This window comes from Megalopta genalis, chromosome 8 (genome assembly GCF_051020955.1).
Source record: "Megalopta genalis isolate 19385.01 chromosome 8, iyMegGena1_principal, whole genome shotgun sequence".
Taxonomy (NCBI): domain Eukaryota; kingdom Metazoa; phylum Arthropoda; class Insecta; order Hymenoptera; family Halictidae; genus Megalopta; species Megalopta genalis.
This window is the reverse complement of record NC_135020.1, coordinates 8,211,135-8,232,208: the sequence shown is the minus strand read 5'-3', so window position 1 is coordinate 8,232,208 and position 21,074 is coordinate 8,211,135. Positions and strand designations below refer to the sequence as shown.

Here is a 21,074-nt window from a genome sequence, read left to right as displayed (position 1 = left end):
CAGATACTTACATTACAATTCCATTGAACAGGTTATTAACTACGTGAGGATATTAATCACCGCATCATTTTATACACGTTTTTACGGATGTGTAAGGTGCCTTTAACACGATGTCGCATGAAAAACCCTGTCGCGTGTGCACAGACTTCAAAACGTGGGCAAAGATTCAAAAGAAGACGTTTGAATCTGAGAAGGTATGAAACTGACGTTTTCTGAATTAAAAGTTTTATATAAATTATAGTTTACTCTATAATAAGATGTACATATGTTGTTTATGTTTTTATTTAATTTGATATCAAACTATTTGTCATTCGGAACAATGTTTTAAATTAAATTTATGTACTTGATTCCAAAGATTACAGTAAATTCTCTCCAATTATTCAAGCCTCGCTGTTCATTTTTATAGTCACTGATTGTCAAAAACTACAAAAACGAGCAACGAGACTCAAATAATCATGAGTTGATGGAGAATTGGAGGGAATTTACTGTACATAGTATTTCGTGAATACAAATGTTTCCTAAATATTGAATAGTTTTGAAAATGATAGATGAAGAGATAATGTTTTATATAACTTTTTAATGAAGTTAAAGTCAAAAGTAGTTGAATATGATGTCCTAATTGGTTGAATACAAGAAATTCAAAAGCATACAAACTGGTTGAGCATAAATGATGACATGAATTTTCTTCTTATTTAATAATTGGATATCATATTCGAAATTGATAGCATTTGTATAACATAGATAGGTTACAGATGTTTAGAAAATTTATTCTTCCACAATAGTGTGTAAATAGTAAAAAATACATTACATAATTATACAAAATGTATACAAGTTAATATTCATATTTCCATTTTTTATTTATATGTGTTTGTTTTTTTAACAGGAATCTGAGAAAAAGCAAGAGAAAAATCAATCTGTAAATAATAAAATTAAACGTGATGATTGTCCTTTAGATAAGGATGAATTAGGCTCTAAAACATGGGCAATGTTACATACCATGGCAGCATATTATCCTGATCATCCAAGTGATGCACAAAAGTCATATATGAAGCAGTTCTTTTATTCATTTTCTCAGTTTTATCCTTGTTATGTATGTGCAGAAGATTTACGAGAACAGTTAAAACAGTCTCCACCACAAACTGACTCACAAAAAACATTGAGTAGTTGGCTTTGTGACATACATAATGAGGTAAACAAGAAAATTGGAAAACCAAAATTCGATTGTACTCTTGTTAATCAAAGATGGAGAGATGGTTGGCTTGATGGGTCTTGTGACTGATAATGATTTATGATCTCTCATGATTTTAAATGTTTAAAAGTGACCTATATGTGATATAAAATATTACGTAAGTTAATTGTTACATCTACTCCTCTGATAAGAGAAGTAATTCTATATACAAGTAAAAATTCATATTTATGTTTTCAAAGTATAACAAAAATATTAATAAAAATAGAATTATTATGTAATCATAGCTACATTAATCGTCACCTATTTTAGAGTGTAGTCACTGATAGGGAATAGGTGGTGGTAAATGTGAAATAGTAAATGCGGCATTCGTTGTTCTAAGACGAGGTTCATAACTGTGGTCTTGTCCATCACCACCAATTGGCATTACTTGACATGTTCTAATATGAAATGGAAACCGTTTGTTAGCCATAGATGGCCGAGTGATGAACAAAAATACTACATGTCCCACAAAGACAATCCATAGTGAACATCCTTTTGCTACACTTTCTCTTATCCAATCATCTACCAATAAAGTAATGCAGAGTACCTATGAAATAATAATTACATTGCAGAGGAATTAAAAAACTATTTACAACGACTTTGTGTAAACTGTGTTGAATATATACCGTTAGCGGATGACATAAAAACCACGCTGATCCCAAGGAAAATAATGAACCATAAAAATGAAGTTTTGTTTGCATTTTTTTGATTGTCTTCATGCAACGAAGAGAAAAGACAATCCATGCAATTAGCTTTAAAGCTATTAACATATATCCTGGTGGTGATTCATAAATGTACAATACCAATCCAGGATCAAATACATCAGACTGATAAATGTATAACGAAAACTGAAAGAAAGAAGTAAAACACACAAAGCATATAATCCATCGAACTTGTCTCCCTGTAAGAACACTTTTTGTCACCGTAAAACCAATCGCGAGTAGTAACATAAGTACAGTAAATAGAATATCTGAACAGGCTTCTAAAAGTTGACCAATCAAGGAAGCATGATCAGATGCCACTCCTTTTAAGCCAAGGTTCATGTAACTATAAATTTCACACAGTATTCCTATTAATTGGGAAAGTAAAGAAGCCATAAAAATTTTATAAGACACGTGTAACAGCCGTCTTGCCCTCAATTGTACTGCTATGTAGAAACTTAGTATTACAAGTATAACGTATATACTGCCAATTGCTATTAACTCTGGTAATATATCTAAAACAAAAATGGATTTAGTTAAACAACATATTAAACTGCTTTGGACAATGACGAAGTTACTTGCAGAATTCATCTGCTGAGAAGTGTTCTCTCCAAAAACTGCTAGGTTGTGCATTTGTTAACGATATCCAATACGAAATATTCAGTCCATTCTCTGAAGCACAATCAGCTAACGCGATGAACCACCATCTCGGGCGAGATGATCGAAATCTTCGGTAGCTGGTGCATCGCACTACTGAATCTTCTTCTCTACATCCAGATTGTACCGGTATAAGTGTTGATAATGGTACTATTTGACCAATTCCATCCTGAAGTATTTCTTCCCTTTCCATACATGTTTTATTTGAAAGATAAACGCTAGGCCATTGATCGGGCGCATCATAGTACAATAATAGTTCCAAATTTTTTTCTTCGCCACTTAGTTCGAAATCATACCGAAATGTACCATGTTCTGTTAAAAAACAGAATCTCGCTAAAAATGCCCAATTCTAAAAAAAAAAAAACAATTTTTCTTTATTAATAAAATGTTTAATGCTGGAAATATCATAGAATATTGGAAGATTTGTAAAAAAGATATATGCTAATTGAAAATTCAGTAAGGGTGATGATTAATTGAAAATTTGTAGTACTTCACGTGTAATCAAGCGTCCTCGAAGAATTTTAGTTTCTAATTGTGTGAATAAAAGCAAAAATATTACACAAGAAAACAATGGCGATTTAAACATTGTTGATACTCAACCACACAATTTCCCTTGACTGTGAATGATATCTACATATCTGAAACACGTTACCTGTTACCTGCTGCTTTTCTCATAATCAATATTTGCCTGCCGCCTGCGACTATACATTTCAATTATCATATTGATCTGAACTTAATGCGAATTATATTTCGAGTAAACTAGTTGAACAATGAATCGTGTATTAAAAAGGTAGTAAAGGGAGCATTCAGTACCCTGGTTTTACATTTTTGAATTTTAATTCGAAACCGCCAGAACTTTTTGTACAGTGTTGACAAGTGTTCTAAGTGACCATGACATTTTCTTCCCGTTGTATAGAGTAATATTGATATATGATAAAATAGTATATTTATTACATATACGTTTTTTTCTAAGCATAGAAAGGAATTAGAGCGCTTTGAAATTACGTGTAATGAAATATATTATTCACTATCTTACTTGTAAAAGTAAAAAATAAAGTATGTAATGATCTTTAAATATTTCCGTCAGTGTTAATAAATTTCTTAGTCATATTTCATATTGTGGTTCGTTTAGTATTTTTTTTTTATTGAGTGTTCAAAATCTATAAAAAGTAGTAATTTAAAATTATTATTTTGTAATTATATGTTAAATAATATCTGAAAATATATAGTTAATTCGAGTTAATATTTATAATGGGAAGGAATTTAAATGAAGGAAGAATTCATATTTCTCCTATGTAAAGAGTTCAGTTTCCTAAAAGTTATCAAAATAATTAAGGTTTGAAGCCATCTAGCGGTGAAATTAGAGAAATACTGCCATACATAAATACACGTGTGGGAAAACGAAGAAAACTCGCATACTAAATTTTTCATATTAATGAGTACAGTAAAATTTTCGATGTTCTTTTAATGCAACTTTTTAGTGATTTGTGTTTCATCATTTTATAAAAATAAGTGTGCTCAATCTGAGAATTATAAGGAAGTATTATTCAGCATTATTAATTTACATAGAGGTTACAAAAAGCAAAATAATCATGAAAATCAATAAACAAAGCCACAAGAATTTCAAAAGTAAATATATATTGCTTTTATCCATTGTCATAATTTGTCATTTTTATTTACTGGATCAGGTTTTTATTTACATTTTTTATTTTTAGCATTATGGATTCAATTTGATGAGGAAAATGTAGATAAACATCAACTATTTTTTAAACAACATTCCATAAGAAATCAGTTACCTGAACATCCAAGAGGCAAAACGTTATTTGTATTAAATATACCACCCTACGTAACTACTGAAGTTCTGGGAAGAGTTTTTAGAAAACATTGTGGAATTGTTGCCGATGTATTTTTTACTACTGCAAAAGGGTTTAAAACAGCATATGTAGTGTTTGAAAAGGAATCTGTCTTAGAAAGAGCATTAGAACTTCCTAACAATAGTGTTGTAATATTAAATGATGAGCAGAATGTATGCTTAACAGGATTGGCCAGTGAGTTATTATGTATTTTTGTTTTTATTTAAGTTATTTGTAATTTATAGTCTATAAATTTATTTGAATTATTCAAATAGAATGGTGTAAAGATTACAATGACTCAATTTGCGATGAAGAAAGGATGAAAAAAGAAATTGAAGATTATATGAACAATTACGATCGAAGAATAAATGAGAAGATTATTAGCGAAAAAGCTATGGCAGAAGAAGACAAGAGTAATGATGGTTGGGTAACTGTGACTGGACAAAAGAAGAGAGGACAGTATGCTCTTGCTAGAAAGGACTCAGTTATTAACAAAGTGCAACAGAAAGAAGAACAGAAAAATAAGAAAAAGCAGTTGCTCAACTTTTATACTTTCCAGATTCGTGAAAGCAAAAAACAAAGTAAGTTCTTTGTTGCACAATATAATTTATATGAAATTTTGATACTTCAATTATTTTATTATATGCTTTTTTCATAGATCTGGCAGAGCTGAGAAAGAAATTTGAATTGGACAAGAAAAGGCTACAAGATTTGAAGTCAAAAAGAACGTTCAAACCATTTTAAATAAATAGGCTATATAAAGAAGAAACTATTTTTTTAATTTTAAATGTGAAATAATATTTATTATACCATACAAATTTTGTTTACATTTATATTTATCGAAAAGTCATATGTTGCCTTGTCATATGTATTCCAATTTATATACACAACATGAGAAGCATAAGTTAAAGTAATGACTTCAGTAAATCAAGAAGCTTTACTTGCATATGTCTGTAGGGTCCATTCAATTAGAAAGTGTTGATATGCCAATGGCTGTAACAGAGCCAACAATTCTTCTGTAAAGTAGAACAATTAATTAATTGAAGTAATTCATATAACAATTAACAAATTATAGTAAGACATACGTTTGTTACCATAAATACAATTAGCAGACATCGCTGCGCTTATAGCTTGCGCAAGTCGTTCCATAGCTAAATCACGTGAAGTTAGACTAGCAGTTGAATGAGATCCTAAGTTGCTACCTAAAGCACGAGTGGTGGCTGCAAAGTGCTGTGCTGAAATTGCATGTTTATTGTTTCCACTATTTTTTAATTTTAATACTGAATCCATAAGTAGTTGTTGAATTTTAGAATACAGTTTCTTTTGCTCCTGACAATTTTCTGTATTTTTTAATCGAAGAGGACATAAAATACACCACCTAATAAAAAAGATTAATGATTATTATTGGATATTTAAAGTTTATATATGATTGTGTACAAAACAAATACTACTACTCGAAATTGAAAAAACACAATTTCATACAAGTATACATAGACGTGTGAATGCCTGCCATCCAAGTGTTAAGAATGTAAAATTCTACAAATTTACCTGAACAAGCCTGCTATAGGTGTAATTGGTGTCATTGGAATACCACCGGTAGGCAAGGCAGGATTATCCATTAACGGAGTTAACAAAAGACTTGGGTTTTCATCAATCCATTCTCCTACCAATCTAAGCAGTTCAGTAGGTGGATCTTTCTCTTCATAAACCTCACCTATCGCCGTTAGTAAGTTGGCAGTGAAATGTGGTGCAAGCACAGGAAGCTGCTTCAATTTATCAATAGATTTTGGAGTAAGGACAAAGTAGTCATTAAGTACATGCCTTGCTAATCCTACACTCTGCGTGGAGGTAGAACCTAGCTGTTGCATCCAAATTCCTGTTGCATTCAGTACCGCTTTATTTTGGGTAGCTATAGCCAACGATACTAAATTGCCCAATATTTTGTTTCTGGGACTATCTGCAGGGAAAAGGGATAAAAAAACTGCGTTTCGTACAGCAGCGCTTCCCCCTGGACTTTGAAAGAAATCGCTAAGTACTTCTATTAATTGTAACTCCTGTATGGCGATAGTGCTATTGCGTTTCTTTCGTCTCTCTATTTCCCCAAATACGAACTCTGATATTAAATCCAGTTGCAGGTCCATTTGCTTTCCTGGTCGTCCGCATAGTATTTCTTTAAAAAATTGACATATGTTTGCACACAAGTATACATATAATGTTTATATATAAAATAGTTAACCCTTTCAATTCATCTTACCGATTCTGCATAAAGCTTCTCTAGCGCAATATGGAAAATCTAATTTTCGTAAGTTTTGTTTTATATCATTCCCAGCCATTAATGCCTATATATGCGACTGACATATAATATGTTTGTACATTCAAAATAAATAATACGATGGCATGTCATCTAATTAGTGACTGAAGACTACATAGCTGTTTTTATAAAGCTAGCATTCCTGATTTTCATGATCAGTATAAATTCTTAAAAGTTAAGAAAACACGTATCTTGATTGGTCCATTTTAGTTAATGCGGATTTCTATTATTAAATAACCAATAAGCTGTTGCACTACTATGCGACTTTGATATGATAGCGCTATACATATGATTCTTCCAGAATTGCCATCAAATTAGGAGCGAAATTTGAAACTTGTGAAATGTAATATGTACGTATATACATTGGAAAATTATGTTGTTTACGTTTGTATAATATTAAGAAATTCAAGTTGAATTAGGAAGACGAAGAGAAAATAAGTCTCATAGAATCTTTTGACAAAGTATGGCGTAACTGAATGGAATAATATAAGTATGAACATGAAATCTTTAAAAATGGACTTAAAAAAAAAAAGACATTAAACGCCAGGGGAATGACGCTCCTCAATTAAGCAAATCTGGTTTGCAAGCCTGGAATGGACATCTTCTAAGACAAGACATTCTTTCACATATTTTGTCCAAAATTCAATGCTCCATCAATAGCCTGATTCAACGAACCAAGAGCTAAAAGCTCGAATTAGCCCTAACTTGACTAATTCCGACACACAGTGACGCAACAATAAACAATACATAAAACATTATATGTTGCTAGGGATACGAATCCTAGTTACAATTATAATCAATAAATAACTAGGTATTAAAGTAAAAATGTCACTTAGAACTCATAGCCCTCTAGTGGCGAATCGTGAAACGCGCCGTAGGGAAGACTTCTAATTCATAGCGCCACCTCCGACTAGGTTGCGAACCACATTGTTAGTCAAAACAATCGCCGAATTCACGGTCTATTTTTAGGTGGCACCCATTAAGCTACAGTGCATCACCATTTTTCGCGTACACCGAAAAAAGCTATATAGTCGACGGTCACCGCGGCGACGGTCTTTCGATCTCGAAAAAGTTCAACGACCCCGCGGTATAATTGTGACAAGAGGAGCGACCGGCCATGTTTATATCGTAGTGAATTTCGAGGTAGCGGCCTGAGACCCGAGACGAATTTATCCACGTGTACTTGCTCAATCTTCATCCCCTGTACCTGACGTCCAGCACAGTGTCGGAAGCCTTCGAGCGATGGAGTCCAGCGAGAGGGGTGAGTGAATCTGCATGTGAAATAAAATCGCGGCAATATTGAGTCTCTGACACAAATCACGACCTGGGGGCAATGGCAGTGTCAGGGTCGAAACGGAACTAGTTCAGTGACCGCATTCGTGATATTCGACCACGATATTATTCGTGATTTTCACGTTACATCTCATTTTCATTCATCCTTTATCCTCTGCGAGTATAATATTCTCTATTGGAAACGGCTTCCTGTGAAAATTAACTCTCGACCGAATCTATGTCACGCATCTTACTTTTGATCTTGACTGTACTCTCTACTCTTGGCTCAATCCCTACGCGTGCCTCTTATATACATACATAATACATACATAATACATACATAATACATACATAATACATACATATATATATATACATATAATATATGTGTATAATATATCTATATATACTTGACAGAGCATAGAAGAACGTGTAATTCGTGGTCTTTTAATAGGCTCATGAAGTTCTTTTTGGAGTGGTTGTGTGTGTCAGTAGTAGGTAGGTTTGCCAAAAGCGGATGTACATGTGTTTTTGATTTTTTCTTTGACGTTTAAGAAATTTGCTTGCTCGGAGGACTACGTTCGGCGTTACGCAATAGTGTAACGGCGTGTCTTTAACCTAGATAATGTCTCGCGTACAGTGAATTGAAGCCACGGTACCGCTTGACAGAGACACGTGAGAATTATTATTGCTTGACCGAGTCGAGCATGTGTTGCAACGTGGCGACACCTGTCGACTATTCGTGCACGTCCTACCTCAAGTCACCGGGAATTAACCCCTCTCCCTCTACGTCACTGTGTTCAACCCTTACGATCTGCGCATGGACCTCTATGGAGTCGTACCATGCCGCTATATTGTTTCTATTTTCTGTTAATGTCGAATCAACCAAATAATTTGCAACTGTTATATCATACCGGTGGGGGATGAACTTTTTAACTGTATTGTACCCATAGTTGTTTATGCGTGTGTTTTGATGTTGCAAAGTGTTGATGGAATTTTCTTTTTATAATATTTTTTTATCTACGAAATTTATCGAGCGAAAGAGATGTTTTCTATTGTCTTATATGTGGATAAGTAAAGAGTTCGGTTTATAAATATGTTGGTTTGAAATGTTAATTATTAAAGAAACTGAGTAGACCGTAATGCGCATAATTACTGAAGATACTTTATTCATACGTCTTACAGCTGAGAGGAGAGAACAGTTTCTTTTATTGGCACTACTTGATAATATTGTTTCGCAGCAGGCATTACCAAATTCTTCGAATTTCTTTGTCCTTAGAGGGCGCCCTCGTGCTGTAGTTTTCTATCTCTCATTTTTAATCTACCCTTTTTATCTTTTGTTCCGTTCTGGGATACTTTTTTCCCCTGGTAGACTCTTCCTTGTTATATAAGTCCAAGGACGAGCTGCACGGCTGCACAAACACACATTCGCATACGTCTCTCCCTCAGTGGTTACACTACTTTTTCCCCTTCTTCTTCTAACCTGTGCTCTGTTATGATCATCTCTCTTTTCTTCTTTTTATACTTCCGTCTTATTGCGTTCTTCCTCTCTCTTTCAATCTCCCCACCATTATCTACATTCTTCTCTATTCTTTGCCTCACTGTTGCTATATTATATTGGCCGGCTCTGCCATGTTGTTCCGCACACCGGTTATATCTCCCGGTTCCTCTTTCTTCTTATTGCATGCAATGCTCGACAAGAGCATATACAATGCTTGCTCGAATGATTCTCGCCAAGTTTCGCCTGCTACCTTATGTTACAAAACGGCAACGATTTATTGAAACTGTTTTTATCCTGCGCCAATGATTCTTGTCGTCAGCAACCGTGCAGCTTATGGACCAGGCGGCAAGAATTATTGCGGCACTCTATGTAATGAATAGAGGTTCTCAGCCGTAATATATTAAAACTGTGCAGATCACATTTCTTAATTCCTGGACGGGTAAAAAAAAAAACTTCGTGGTTTAAATCCTGCAAAAGTTTTCATTTTTTCTGTGACTACATTGTAATTTGTTACAGCCGTGTAAGACGAGATTATGAATAACACACTGCTAAGTGGATTTGAAGTGGAAATCGCGAAAGGATCTGTAATTATTTATGTGTTAGCAATTCCTCATTGATTTCGGTGGCCTTTAAACATTTAGTGTCGAGGACACTATTTTGAGTAACATTTCCTTATACATGTTACTGCCGCCATTATTTCGTATCCGTCAATATTGCTTAGGAAGAGATAATGTATATAATTAGTAATTAATTTTGTAGAAGTTGAGGAAGTGTTTGAAATATCTTATAATTAATTCTTCTTGCAAATCAGAGAATCATTTCGAAGGATTGCGTTTCATTACGATGGAAGTATGTATTGTTAGCGTACTCGCGGCAATTAGAGGGTATTGATTTATCGACAGTGACAGGAGTGCTATTCACGCAAATTGGAAAGATGGATAATCGTTGGCCTTGCGTGGGATTTTACCAGACCAGGCTATCCTATTGTTCCGTGCCGACGGTGAAATTGCACGAATTCGCATGTTAAACCTGGGTATTATACGGCAAATTAAACGTGACGTTTAGTGGGAACGAAAATAGCGGGATGTAATTATTAATGCGTTTGCGAGTGTAACATCGATGTATTGATTTGCTACAAATCGTACTAGTAGTGCCATACATTCCACGATGAAACTATAAAACGTTATATTATACGAATAAATCTAAATAATAACTGAATAATATTTTAAGAATCTCTTTGTATATTTAGCGTTAATATTATATAATAAAATTAAAAACATATAAAAGAAATCATAATAATTTGTGACCATCGAAGACACAAAACAATTTATTTCGTACAAATCCCACAATTATACATATGTTTCTGTTTATACCGGCATATTCTGTATCGATATAACACCATTCAGAACATTTTACAATGTTCGACATTGTAAATTTACATTTTGTAATGTCGTGAGGTGTGATTGCGTTTCATAGGATAAGTATTCGCCACTGGAACATGTTCATTCGCGAATCCAATCGTGATCGCACTTCCAATTTTAGTTCTTAACTCAGTTTCAGCTGGACTTCCAAACAACTACGAGTTCACTTGCAATTATTATTGCACTTGCAATTCGAGCCACGACCGTTACTGCAACACCGAAGTATGTTCTACTTTTCAACCGCAACTCCGAATTCGGTGGCAATCGTAATTGCAACTGCAATTCCAAAATTCTCGTGGTATCGCATTAGCAGATGAAATTCGATTGCAATTGCAAACGAACCAGCCCCCCCCCCTCCCGTGGCGCTACACGGTGCGGAGAAAATTCTGTCCCTACATCTGTACATCTATATTTAGCTGCTTTGGAGAAATGAGGACACTCCAATTCAATATTGTATATTCAATATTGTATATTAAATATTTTTTTTTGACAAACATATTAATCTCAAAACTGAACAATAATTTATACGAAATGTTCAAAATTTGCTCCTTCTGCTTCAATACATTTTCGAAGCTTTTCTTGAAAATTGTTAATGATTGTCGCACACTCGGTTATCGTAATTTCGTTCCACGTATTTTGTAAAGCTAGTTTCAACTCATTCCTCGTTTTGAATGTTTGTCGAGAGAGATTTTCTGCCTTCGATAATAATAATTTTAATTCTTTTTTTCTTTCACCGCCCTCTCTACCTTCTCTTTTTCGTATCCGATAGTCAAAACAATGTCGGCGTTTTTCATTCCATCCTTCTGCAATTATAACCCGCTCTTTATCGTTTATCATTTTTAAGCTGAGAGAAGATAGAAACGTACTTGAACAGTACTAATAGATGTAAAAAAAAAAACGTAATGAATTCGAAGAACAAAATAGATTTGGACACTGAACATTTGTAGACAAAAGGGGAGCGTTTTTCATACAGTGTCTGAATTTTCTCCACGCTCTGTATTACCAAATTTCAAAGGAACGTTGCTGGCACAGTATTCACGATTCCAAAACGCACGCGAAACCCGTGTTTATTGCGCGATCAATTCCACGAAGAACATATTCGCAGCGTCCTCCATTCCCTAATTGAGGAATCGCTTTGTTTCGTCCCGACTGGCCTTGTTTCCGCATGCTGCGTTTTTGCGCTGTCGTCTAGTCGACTCTTATATTTGAACTTCGACGAACGAGTCAATTAGCAAGCTGCCGTAACATCTGCCAGCATCGTTTTCTTTCTCCCGAGCTATCCGCCCGTATGCGCGCCAATATACAGGGTGCTCTCGAACCAACAACTTCACCCAAGAACTCTGAACTGCGAACAGGACGACGATTCGCCATGCAGGAACAGTCTCAGTCTCGTCTCTTCGATAAACGGTTCTCTGATATTTTCTCCGTTATCCGAAGTTTCCTGGGAGCGCGACTCATTCAATTACTCCGAGCTGCAGAAACGGGCAGAATTAATTGCAGTCAACGTGCTAGCGTCGTCCACGCGAACTTCGGCAATTTACGGCGACATTTGTGCCCAGTTCATTCCGTTTCGAACCAACGACACGAATCCGTTCCGGCAAGCCAATTAACGAGATAGAATTCGAGCGCGTGGGCGTGCGGCACGCACGCTCGCCATTTAGATATTCCCGGCTCGTATCGGTCAGGATGTCCTGAAATCCTGTCGCGTTCGTCAAGGATACCACGGCGCACGTTTCCCGCCGATCAGTTTCAGAAGTTTCCGCGATTCCGTTGAAAAATACAGTTACCTCCGAAGACACCTAGTAATCGTTAAGGAGTTAAATTTCTTTGAACTATCAATCCTTTGTTGATGAGTTATAGTATTAACCTGTTAAGTATAAATGTTATTGCGTTTGTATAAGTTGGAATAAAATTCTGTTCTCATCTCATTAATATTTAAGCACTCAAGTGAACGTTGGCACGCGCAATAAATATGCAGAGTGAGTCAATCAACTCTTTCACTTTAATTTTTCTTGTAAACCATATGTTGTATAAAAAAAATGTTTCGAACGGAAGTTGTTCGCTATAAAGAGGAGCACACGCGGCAATAATTAATTTTTGCTTTCTCCCTTTTTTTTTTTTATCAAAATATGAAGATCGTTTGAGAAAATGTAAAACGCTTCACCCTCATATTTTCGAAACAAAAAACGAAAATAGCGAAAATTGAATTGTTTGCCGTGTATGCTCGTCTTTATAGCAAACAACTTTCGTTCGAAACATTTTTTTCATACAACGTGTAGTTTGTAAGAAAAAGACATTATCACAATTCTAACTGTAGAGAAAATGGCGCCGCAAAAGGTTGGAGCATTAAGAATATTATCCCAAGAAAAGTAGATTGGAAGAATGTATAATATATCATCAGCTTTTCTTATGTACATAATCAAACTGTATGCCCGCAACTTCTGGAATAAGATGCAAATATCATCTTATGTTGACATGTGTCTTCAAAGGGTTAAATATGAGGGACTATTAAAAATTTTGTTCTGGATGCAAAATTATTAGTCATAAAAAATTGACATATACAGTAATTTCTCCCTAATTCGCGCTCAGTTAGCGCACAAAAATGGACAATTTGGGAAGAGGAGATACGATTATTCGAGGCTTGCGTCTCGTTATTATAGTTGTTGATGATCGGTAATTATAAAAATGAGCTAAAAGGCTCGAATAATCGTATCTCCTGTTCCCAAATTGTTCATTTTTGTGGGCAATCTGAGCGCGAATTAGGGACAAAATTACTGTACGTCGCTGTTGGATACATGAAGTGGATTTTACAACTAAATGGGTGAGTTTCTTATTGATAATATTCTTCATATTTCTCTAACAAACGTATCCCTCACGTTCTTTAACACGATTATTATTTATTAAATTAGCTTTGCGAATCATTCGTTGTACTGTGTTCGGACACGGAATTATTTAAATTAAAATATCATTTACGTATTTTGTTAATCTTCACTGTACACCTTGCTTAAAAATTTCACATGTTACACACAAGGTGTCGTGCACACTAGAAAATTAAAACGGCCGTCACGGTGAAATGACTTACTATTTCGGGTTCGTAAAATTAGTAAATATTCTTCAGACGTTCTAAAGTAAAGATGAACAGCGTTTTTCTTAAAAATGTCACTGTTACGTAGTAAAAGAAAATCCGAAAAGTTCTCGCTTCGTGATTTGTTCAATACTTCGAACGCGGCTCGAGTCCGTCCCGACCATCTGTCAAAGCCTCGTGCTGCGGGCTCTCGAACTTCGCGCCGTCACCTCTCATTGGTCAGTGTTTTCCGTTAATAACTCGTAAACAAAGCCGCAGATTGCATTTTAGCAAAGGAAAAAGTTACTTCAAATGATCTCAGCTACCCCTCATTTTCGGCTGTTAAAATAATTGTGGAGCACCCTGTATATCTATGGGCTTCTGCCTAAAACAACTTTTTAAAATTTTACTTTAAAGTAGACAACACTATTGAGTTCAATATTTCCGTGTAGATAGGGCGAGACAATTTTTGTTTCTTGTATGTCATCATTTAGGATCACATCAAAAAGTTTGTTAATACCCTTTTAAACGGAATAACTTTTTTAAAATTGGTTCAGATGACTTGATTTCATTCTGGCGCCTCTGCTGTATTGTAATTCCAATCGAGCTGAACTCGCGATATACGGGAAAAAACGCGATGAGGATAAAAAGTTGGCATCGAGAACAATCGCGTCGTCAGACGAATCCGCGAGTATTGACACTGCGAGCGTGTTATCGTGTAGCGACGCGTAATCGGTTTATCACGCGGCTCGAGTGTACTTTAAAAATGAGTATGTTCCCCTTTTTCTTCGACGTTGCTCACGTATAAAACCGTTGCGCAGGTCATGCACGATCGCCGATGGAAATTTGTCGCGGGTCAACGTCCAGGAATGAGTCTTTATACATTTTTTCCTGCTGTTTTCATACGACGATGATTAAATTGTTTCGTTAAATGCATTCCGAGCGGTGTCATCATCGGTTATTTATATTTCGAGAATCGATAAAAGAATAGCTGACGGGTCGTTGTGGAATTGACGAGCTTCGTTTATTGTCCGTAATAAATCGACGACGAGCGGAAAGAATTGTGTGGATCGAATCGTATTCATGATCTTAATTGAGCATTATCGTGCAGCTTCGGTTGTGGATACGGGTAGTGTAGTTTGTAATCGGTAATTGTAATCGTGCGATTTTATAAGTGCTAATAATATCCGAGAGAAGTAAATGAGAAAGGATATCAAATAAGAAATGGACTAAACCAAAATATGAAGAAATTTATGCAGAAGACAAAATTGATCAAAGAGTACATCAAATATTTTATTTGATGATAATAAATTAATTGAAAAAAATAATCCGATCTATGACACAAATATTTTCAGCGTTTTTCAACTGAAATACTATTTGAAATATTATCTCAGAAAATTGTTTGCAACGAATCAAATATCTACTTTTCGAAAGCACATTCTTTCGAACAAATATTTATATTGTTTATTTACTACTTGCCATTCGAAATAATAGTTTATCCAGCTCTGCTTCTCAACGATTCCATTTCCGAAATGGTCCACGGCTCTCCGGGGAATTCTCTCGACGATTTCCCCTAGAATCACCGTGATGACCTTGAGCGGGTAGCTGAAATGGCGGGCTCGCGCAACCGGCGGCCTATCTTAATCGCTACCAGCATGTCGAATTGGTGTTGTAACGGCGACGTGGGCACCACGTTTATAAAATAATCGCTGATACGAGTTCACGTGAATGAAACGACATAAGCGATCGATGGCTGGCCGGTGTCGGTGCTCGGCAATATGTAATTCGCAAAAAATTGTCTGCGTAATTCACGCGACGCTCACCGGCTAATGATTTCGAAGGATCGCGGCATAATAGACGGGTGTCCCCGGCACAGAGATAACCGAGCAACGATCGATTACGAGCTACAAGGCTCTATTTACCCAGTGATCAATCGACGCCTTTATTTGCCTCCAATTAATGCCCTCATTAAGGATAATTATAACCGCCAACACCGCTAACCTTTGCACATTCAGACCTTTGTATTCTGGCCCCGTACATCTCTGTTTCAATATTTTGTTCAAACTACTGCAAAACTTTCAACGTTTCATGGCTTTCGAGATTACACGGTTCGAACGAGACGTAATGGTAACACTATGTGCGCCACTATGAATCCTGTCTGTCTAATGTCTGCCGATATAGGCACCCTCCACCTCCGCGGAAGCTCATTTTTTGAGTTGTTAATCGATGAAGATGAGCAAAGTATACATGCTTGAAAAAGTTTTCAATTATATTACAACAAGCTTAACTTATATAAATGTACAATTTTTACTATAAACTAAAATATGTTGAATTTTATTATAAATTTGTATAATTGTATTTACAAATTTTTAATTTATACATAATGTTATTTATAAATTTTAATGATATACATAAATGTATAATAAGTTTATAAATTCAATATATCGCGGATTTTATGTATTTATACCAAAAATGAGTGTCTCCAGTTTCAAACTGTAGCAAAATTCACAGCATTCAATAATGTCGCATTTTTCTCGCGTCCTATTAAAATTGTTAAAAAGAAACGAATCTTCTGAGCGGCACCTGTGTTTCGCAATAAATGCAAACAATTTTTACTTTGCATAAAGATCCGCAGTTTAGTCGTAACTAATGGCGATAATCGGTGAACTCTTATTATGCGAATGTCCCGGTTGGATGAACTGTTGGTCTCCCAACGAGTTCACGTGAACGGGGGTCTAGTGTACGTCCCCATACCGGATGTATCACCTGTTCGTTCGCGAGAAATGTATCGCCGAACACAACTCATCGGCGGCCTCGCGGGGGACAACGATAATAAATCGTTTCGCAACGAGATCTGCGTACGCGCGAGCACGAGCGCATGCCTACGTGTGTGTGTGTGTCGAGCAGTAGCAACCTTGCAGAAATATAAATAGTGGATCGCGACAGAGAAGGAGGGAAACTCGAACGAGTCTCGTCACACTCCACGTGGTTTTCTCACGCTGGCTCGTGGCGCACGAGCGAGCCTCTAAGCGACAACATCACCGCGACCCTGGTCTAGCCAGGCGTTGTTGCGTAAACCCACGCATTGTGGGAAGCTGTCGTACCTCTTATCGAGCGACGACACTTCGTTCTGATCGACTGGTACCTGGAACACCGAAGTAGCTGTTGGACGAAATTATGTGCCGTCTTTATAATTGTAAGACGTCTTGAAAATTATAAGACAACCCTAAAAAAATTAAACCCCCTCGAAAATTATAAGACAACCCTAAACATTATAAGACACCCTGATAATTATCAGAATAAATGTCGCACAGTGATATCTTTCCCCCAAAAGTTAGTCACAGTTTATCAGTTTATACGATTTTCTCTTAGGTATTTGAGATTGCTGAATTTGAATATCTTATTAATATTGTGCATCGATTGCGAGGAACAAGAACTGCATACAAAATTATCTTTATCTTAAACGATTTGATAAAACCTAAATGATACAATCGAATCGTTAAACTTCTCTAATAGTGTCACTGTTTTGTGTTTCATCTACTCATTTTTGTCATAAATGCATAAACTTTGCAGCCTAGTTATCAAAAATGGAAAATTCAAAATTGAAAATCAGACACTGCTGTCGTAAGCATTGTTTTCAATTTATTTTTTGTGAATATCAATAATTTCCCAATGTTTGGCTATAATCATATAATTGGAATATAAAAATTGAGAATCATGTGCGATGATTTGTTTCAAAAAGTTCCTAGACCCACGTAGTACAAATATGTTGTTCAGAATAGTAGTAAAGAATATGATCATTCATAAGCAACATGATCATAAAAATTATAATAATAAGCGATATAATGAATTACGAATATTTTTTGAAATAAAGAATGCCATTTTATGGGTAGAACTGTGTTCATAGTAAAAATCCTTCAGTTCTCAATATTTAAAAAATGTTCAGTAATCGATATGTAGAGTTATACTTATAATTGTATTTAAGAAAATCATGTACATTAAGAGTTATATGTATTTACAGTTACACGATTGCATTTAACTAAAAAAAACGCACTAACTAATGCTTTGGGTAGTATGTCTTTTTCTATTGTTCCATCTTTGCATACAATTTATTATCTTTGCTAACTATTGAGTCATAAATGAAATTTATTAGGCTTGATACGCCGTTTTTCTAGTTTTTAATATTAGCAATTAGGGCAATTATCGAAAATTGGATTTTGGTCAAATTTTTGGGAGAAGGTAGTACTGTCCAATGTTCAGAAGAAGGAACCGGGGCAAGGAGGGTATTCCGCTCGCTCCGCCTCACCTGCATGCCCGTAGCTGCACGCCTAACTTTTCTATGACCTCTCGAAACACACTTCTATTGGTAAACGAGAAGACCCACAAGCTAATCGACGCGAGGAACAAGGGGGATCGGTTGCCCGCTCCACCTAATCACATCTCTTGTTCAACACGTGTAACTTAGCTAATAATAAATAAAACGAATTGGAAGAGGCTAGGTGGATCGAGCGAGCGATTCCCCTTGCGCCTTGCTCATTGCGTCATTTAGTTTATGTGTAGTGCTTCATTTTCTCGAATTTCCGGTACAGTAATGTCTTCCTAACTGATGCTAAGATTATCCACAAAAATGGACAATTTGGGAAGAGGAGAAACGATTATTCGAGTCTTGTAGCTCGATTTTATAGTTGTTGAAGTTCGTAACTATAAAAACGAATCGCAAGGCTCGAATAATCATATCTGCTCTAACCAAATTTTCCATTTTTGTGGACAACCTGAGCGTCGATTAGAGAGACATTACTGTATTACCTTTAGGTTCTTAATAGTGTACATTTAACGTAGGCGTAAGATATCCGTAAATTCCTATACTCGAATAATACATTGCAAGCCTGCGAACATGATAATAATTCTGAACGAGCAAAAAATTATTATTTATACTTACACTTCATAAATATCGTACACATATTTAAGACGTGTATGAGAACCGTTTAAAAAAATCGTACGGTACAACATAAATATAGACAATACGTGTATAGTACAGCACGTTTGCTGCATAATACAATGAAAAGTTAATCAAGATGCTAACTAATAATTAATAATTACAAATAATCACGTGTTCATCATAAGAAGCTGAAGTTAATGCTTTAGGGACAAGTTAACGCTCTTGCATCTTGTAATTGTTGCGTCTGTTTCACTTTATCTCGATTTTGCTACGCCTCCTGACTCCCGTCGCGCGTCTCGCTAGCCCTCGGTCGCGTAAATGATACACACACACACACATACACCTACACAAAGCACAGGCATGCGCGTGTGATATGCTCCTAGCCGAAAGCGGTGACCACGGAGGAGCGAGACGTGGCGGTTAATTTAGGGCTAATAGAAAGGTATTATTTCTGCTAATAAGGGAAACACGTTTACCTTACTTCTGCGAGGATGTTAACATGTTTCCATCGTTGTCAATATTTGTAAACACTATCTCGGACGGAGGCAACTGCGGTGGAAGAATGGACGACGACTAAATCCTTTACAAAGATGAACAAACTTTAACACGTTGACCACCGCGTCGGTCACTTGTGGGTGACACTAATTTTTGACCAATTTTGAAAATTCATTTTCATTGTAATATATTCGTACAAACTGAATTTGACCAGAATGTTTCGGATGCGAAAGAGTTCTAATCTCATCCACTATGATAAATTTCAACCTTCTAGGTTCGGTTTAATTAATTAAATTACTCTGACTTCGTGGGAATTTTTTTTAGCGGGCGATTGTCGACGCTGAACGTGTTAAAGTTGATTTCCTCGAAAACGAAGCCCCGGATTAAAAAATGATATACCAAATATTTTACATATTTTTTTAATACCTTTATACACTTCCGTATATTTTTGCGAGCTGATTTTAATAGTCTATTGAATTGGTCATTTTGAATATTCTATTTTTAGCATGAAATTCGTGATTAAGGACCCGAAAGATCGTTGAATATTAAATTTTCTTTAAAAATCCGATTGTTAACACTAGAACTACCGAGCCTTAAACACGATTAAGGTATATTGCTCTATAGTAATGACAAATTAAGTTTACTTATACTTCGTATCATTTCTATCGTAATATATGCTTGAATGTAGAAGATTATCTAAACAATTTGTCATAGAAGGATTTTTTAAATGTTAGGAAGAGTAAAAATGAATATCAGAAATCAGTCAGTGTTAAAGATCCAACGCAATATTGAATGTTGATCACAGAAAGTCACTAAACTCCTTGGAACTAGAAACTTTTTGAGTTTCGAAGGGTTTCGATATTTAGTTCTTAATAGAAAATTACGATTTAAATAAAAAATTTGGTCTCGTATTAGGCATTTTTATCCTACTAATTTTCGGCGTATGCCGTTCATTTTCGATTCGGCCACTTTTATCGTTTACGATTTCAACTTTTCAATTGATAGCGGTGGTCTCGTTGAAGCATCGATCGCGTCTGACCGAGGGTGGCGGGACGGGTCGGCGCCGGGGTGGCGTCCCGATGGTGAGGAAAGTGCACTCGGAGTGCAAGCAGAGAGACCCTATATGCAATTGGCTGGAAAGTGCACGGCTGGAGGGGATGCTCGAGGGAGGAGTGACAGAGAAAGAGAGAAACCGAGCGAACGGGACACGGAGAGAGATAGAGATCGAGAGACAGAGAAAGAGAGAGATAGCGAGGAGAGGGGTCACGGTAGGGGGAGGCAAGTGCACACACAAAGTAGACATATAGGTCAATGTCGGGACACTCCCGTGCACTGTTTAGCACGACTCACCTAGTGACCCAGTTACCTCCTCCTTTTACGTACTCTGACCAGCTCTCCTAGCCTACCAGCCGCGGTTCCAGACACCGGGACCAGGTGTATCCTTGTATGTCATCTCGTTTTCCTCAACAGAAACGGCAGCCGCCCCCACGGGGTGCATAATCGCTATAGACTGCGGATTTTATGTATTTACGGTAAAAGTGAGTAGTTGCAATTTCAAATAGTAGAAAGGCTGAAGGAATTTAAAAACGTCTCTCTATGTATTGTTTTCAATTTATTAAAATTATCACTGAC

At 36.0% G+C, this 21,074-nt stretch overlaps 5 protein-coding genes across 10 annotated transcripts in view; 3 read left to right on the top strand and 2 right to left on the bottom strand.

Moving 5' to 3' along the window:
- The first annotated feature begins 54 nt into the window (after positions 1 to 54).
- On the top strand, positions 55 to 1,826 carry Alr (Evr1_Alr domain-containing protein Alr). 2 transcript variants are annotated; one of them, XR_013034039.1, is made up of 3 exons: positions 55 to 194; positions 884 to 1,346; positions 1,801 to 1,826. XR_013034039.1 is itself a non-coding variant. In XM_033467476.2 (2 exons), the coding sequence occupies exons 1-2, from the start codon at positions 111 to 113 to the stop codon at positions 1,277 to 1,279; spliced, it is 480 nt and encodes a 159-aa protein (XP_033323367.2). In that variant the 5' UTR covers positions 55 to 110; the 3' UTR covers positions 1,280 to 1,467. The 2 variants fall into 2 exon arrangements, 1 of the variants encoding a protein (XP_033323367.2); XM_033467476.2 differs by lacking the exon at positions 1,801 to 1,826 and having other exon boundaries at positions 884 to 1,467.
- LOC117218813 (transmembrane protein 145) lies at positions 743 to 3,218 on the bottom strand. Of its 4 annotated transcripts, none has more exons than XR_013034036.1 (6): positions 3,077 to 3,218; positions 2,512 to 2,935; positions 1,855 to 2,444; positions 1,490 to 1,775; positions 997 to 1,323; positions 743 to 914 (listed from the first exon to the last, which is right to left on the bottom strand). XR_013034036.1 is itself a non-coding variant. In XM_076524331.1 (5 exons), exons 1-4 carry the CDS (start codon positions 3,170 to 3,172, stop codon positions 1,506 to 1,508), a joined length of 1,380 nt encoding a protein of 459 aa, XP_076380446.1. In that variant the 5' UTR covers positions 3,173 to 3,218; the 3' UTR covers positions 743 to 1,323; positions 1,490 to 1,505. The 4 variants fall into 4 exon arrangements, 1 of the variants encoding a protein (XP_076380446.1); XR_013034037.1 differs by having other exon boundaries at positions 743 to 887; XR_013034038.1 differs by having other exon boundaries at positions 997 to 1,139.
- Positions 3,219 to 3,813: 595 nt separating this feature from the next.
- LOC117218818 (ribosomal RNA-processing protein 7 homolog A) lies at positions 3,814 to 5,257 on the top strand. The gene is made up of 4 exons (XM_033467481.2): positions 3,814 to 4,215; positions 4,302 to 4,634; positions 4,715 to 5,020; positions 5,098 to 5,257. Exons 1-4 carry the CDS (start codon positions 4,179 to 4,181, stop codon positions 5,181 to 5,183), a joined length of 762 nt encoding a protein of 253 aa, XP_033323372.2. The 5' UTR covers positions 3,814 to 4,178; the 3' UTR covers positions 5,184 to 5,257.
- Positions 5,212 to 7,013, bottom strand: LOC117218816 (integrator complex subunit 15). 2 transcript variants are annotated; one of them, XM_033467474.2, is made up of 4 exons: positions 6,694 to 7,013; positions 5,988 to 6,609; positions 5,534 to 5,817; positions 5,212 to 5,455 (listed from the first exon to the last, which is right to left on the bottom strand). In XM_033467474.2, the coding sequence occupies exons 1-4, from the start codon at positions 6,770 to 6,772 to the stop codon at positions 5,367 to 5,369; spliced, it is 1,074 nt and encodes a 357-aa protein (XP_033323365.1). In that variant the 5' UTR covers positions 6,773 to 7,013; the 3' UTR covers positions 5,212 to 5,366. The 2 variants fall into 2 exon arrangements, with proteins under 2 accessions (XP_033323365.1, XP_033323364.1); XM_033467473.2 differs by having other exon boundaries at positions 5,525 to 5,817; positions 6,694 to 7,008.
- Positions 7,014 to 7,662: 649 nt separating this feature from the next.
- Positions 7,663 to 21,074, top strand: part of usp (retinoid X receptor ultraspiracle) — a 128,733-nt gene continuing 115,321 nt past the window's right edge. Inside the window, exon 1 of the mRNA XM_033467472.2 lies at positions 7,663 to 8,011. Within this exon, the coding sequence (XP_033323363.1) occupies positions 7,993 to 8,011 (19 nt within the window). The 5' untranslated portion in view covers positions 7,663 to 7,992. The remainder of the gene's footprint in view (positions 8,012 to 21,074) is intronic.

Excerpts from the sequence above, each read along its gene's own strand:
- Alr (XM_033467476.2), top strand. The coding sequence starts at position 111 with ATGTCGCATGAAAAACCCTGTCGCGTGTGCACAGACTTCAAAACGTGG. Across the intron at positions 195-883 it reads AGACGTTTGAATCTGAGAAG|GAATCTGAGAAAAAGCAAGA; the intron begins GTATGAAACTGA and ends TTTTTTTAACAG.
- LOC117218813 (XM_076524331.1), bottom strand. The coding sequence starts at position 3,172 with ATGTTTAAATCGCCATTGTTTTCTTGTGTAATATTTTTGCTTTTATTC. Across the intron at positions 2,936-3,076 it reads GACGCTTGATTACACGTGAA|AATTGGGCATTTTTAGCGAG; the intron begins GTACTACAAATT and ends TTTTTTTTTTAG. Across the intron at positions 2,445-2,511 it reads CTTCTCAGCAGATGAATTCT|ATATATTACCAGAGTTAATA; the intron begins GCAAGTAACTTC and ends TTTTTGTTTTAG.
- LOC117218816 (XM_033467473.2), bottom strand. The coding sequence starts at position 6,772 with ATGGCTGGGAATGATATAAAACAAAACTTACGAAAATTAGATTTTCCA. Across the intron at positions 6,610-6,693 it reads AGAAGCTTTATGCAGAATCG|AAATACTATGCGGACGACCA; the intron begins GTAAGATGAATT and ends AATTTTTTAAAG. Across the intron at positions 5,818-5,987 it reads CCTATAGCAGGCTTGTTCAG|GTGGTGTATTTTATGTCCTC; the intron begins GTAAATTTGTAG and ends CTTTTTTATTAG.
- LOC117218818 (XM_033467481.2), top strand. The coding sequence starts at position 4,179 with ATGAAAATCAATAAACAAAGCCACAAGAATTTCAAAA. Across the intron at positions 4,635-4,714 it reads ATGCTTAACAGGATTGGCCA|AATGGTGTAAAGATTACAAT; the intron begins GTGAGTTATTAT and ends TTATTCAAATAG. Across the intron at positions 5,021-5,097 it reads TCGTGAAAGCAAAAAACAAA|ATCTGGCAGAGCTGAGAAAG; the intron begins GTAAGTTCTTTG and ends CTTTTTTCATAG.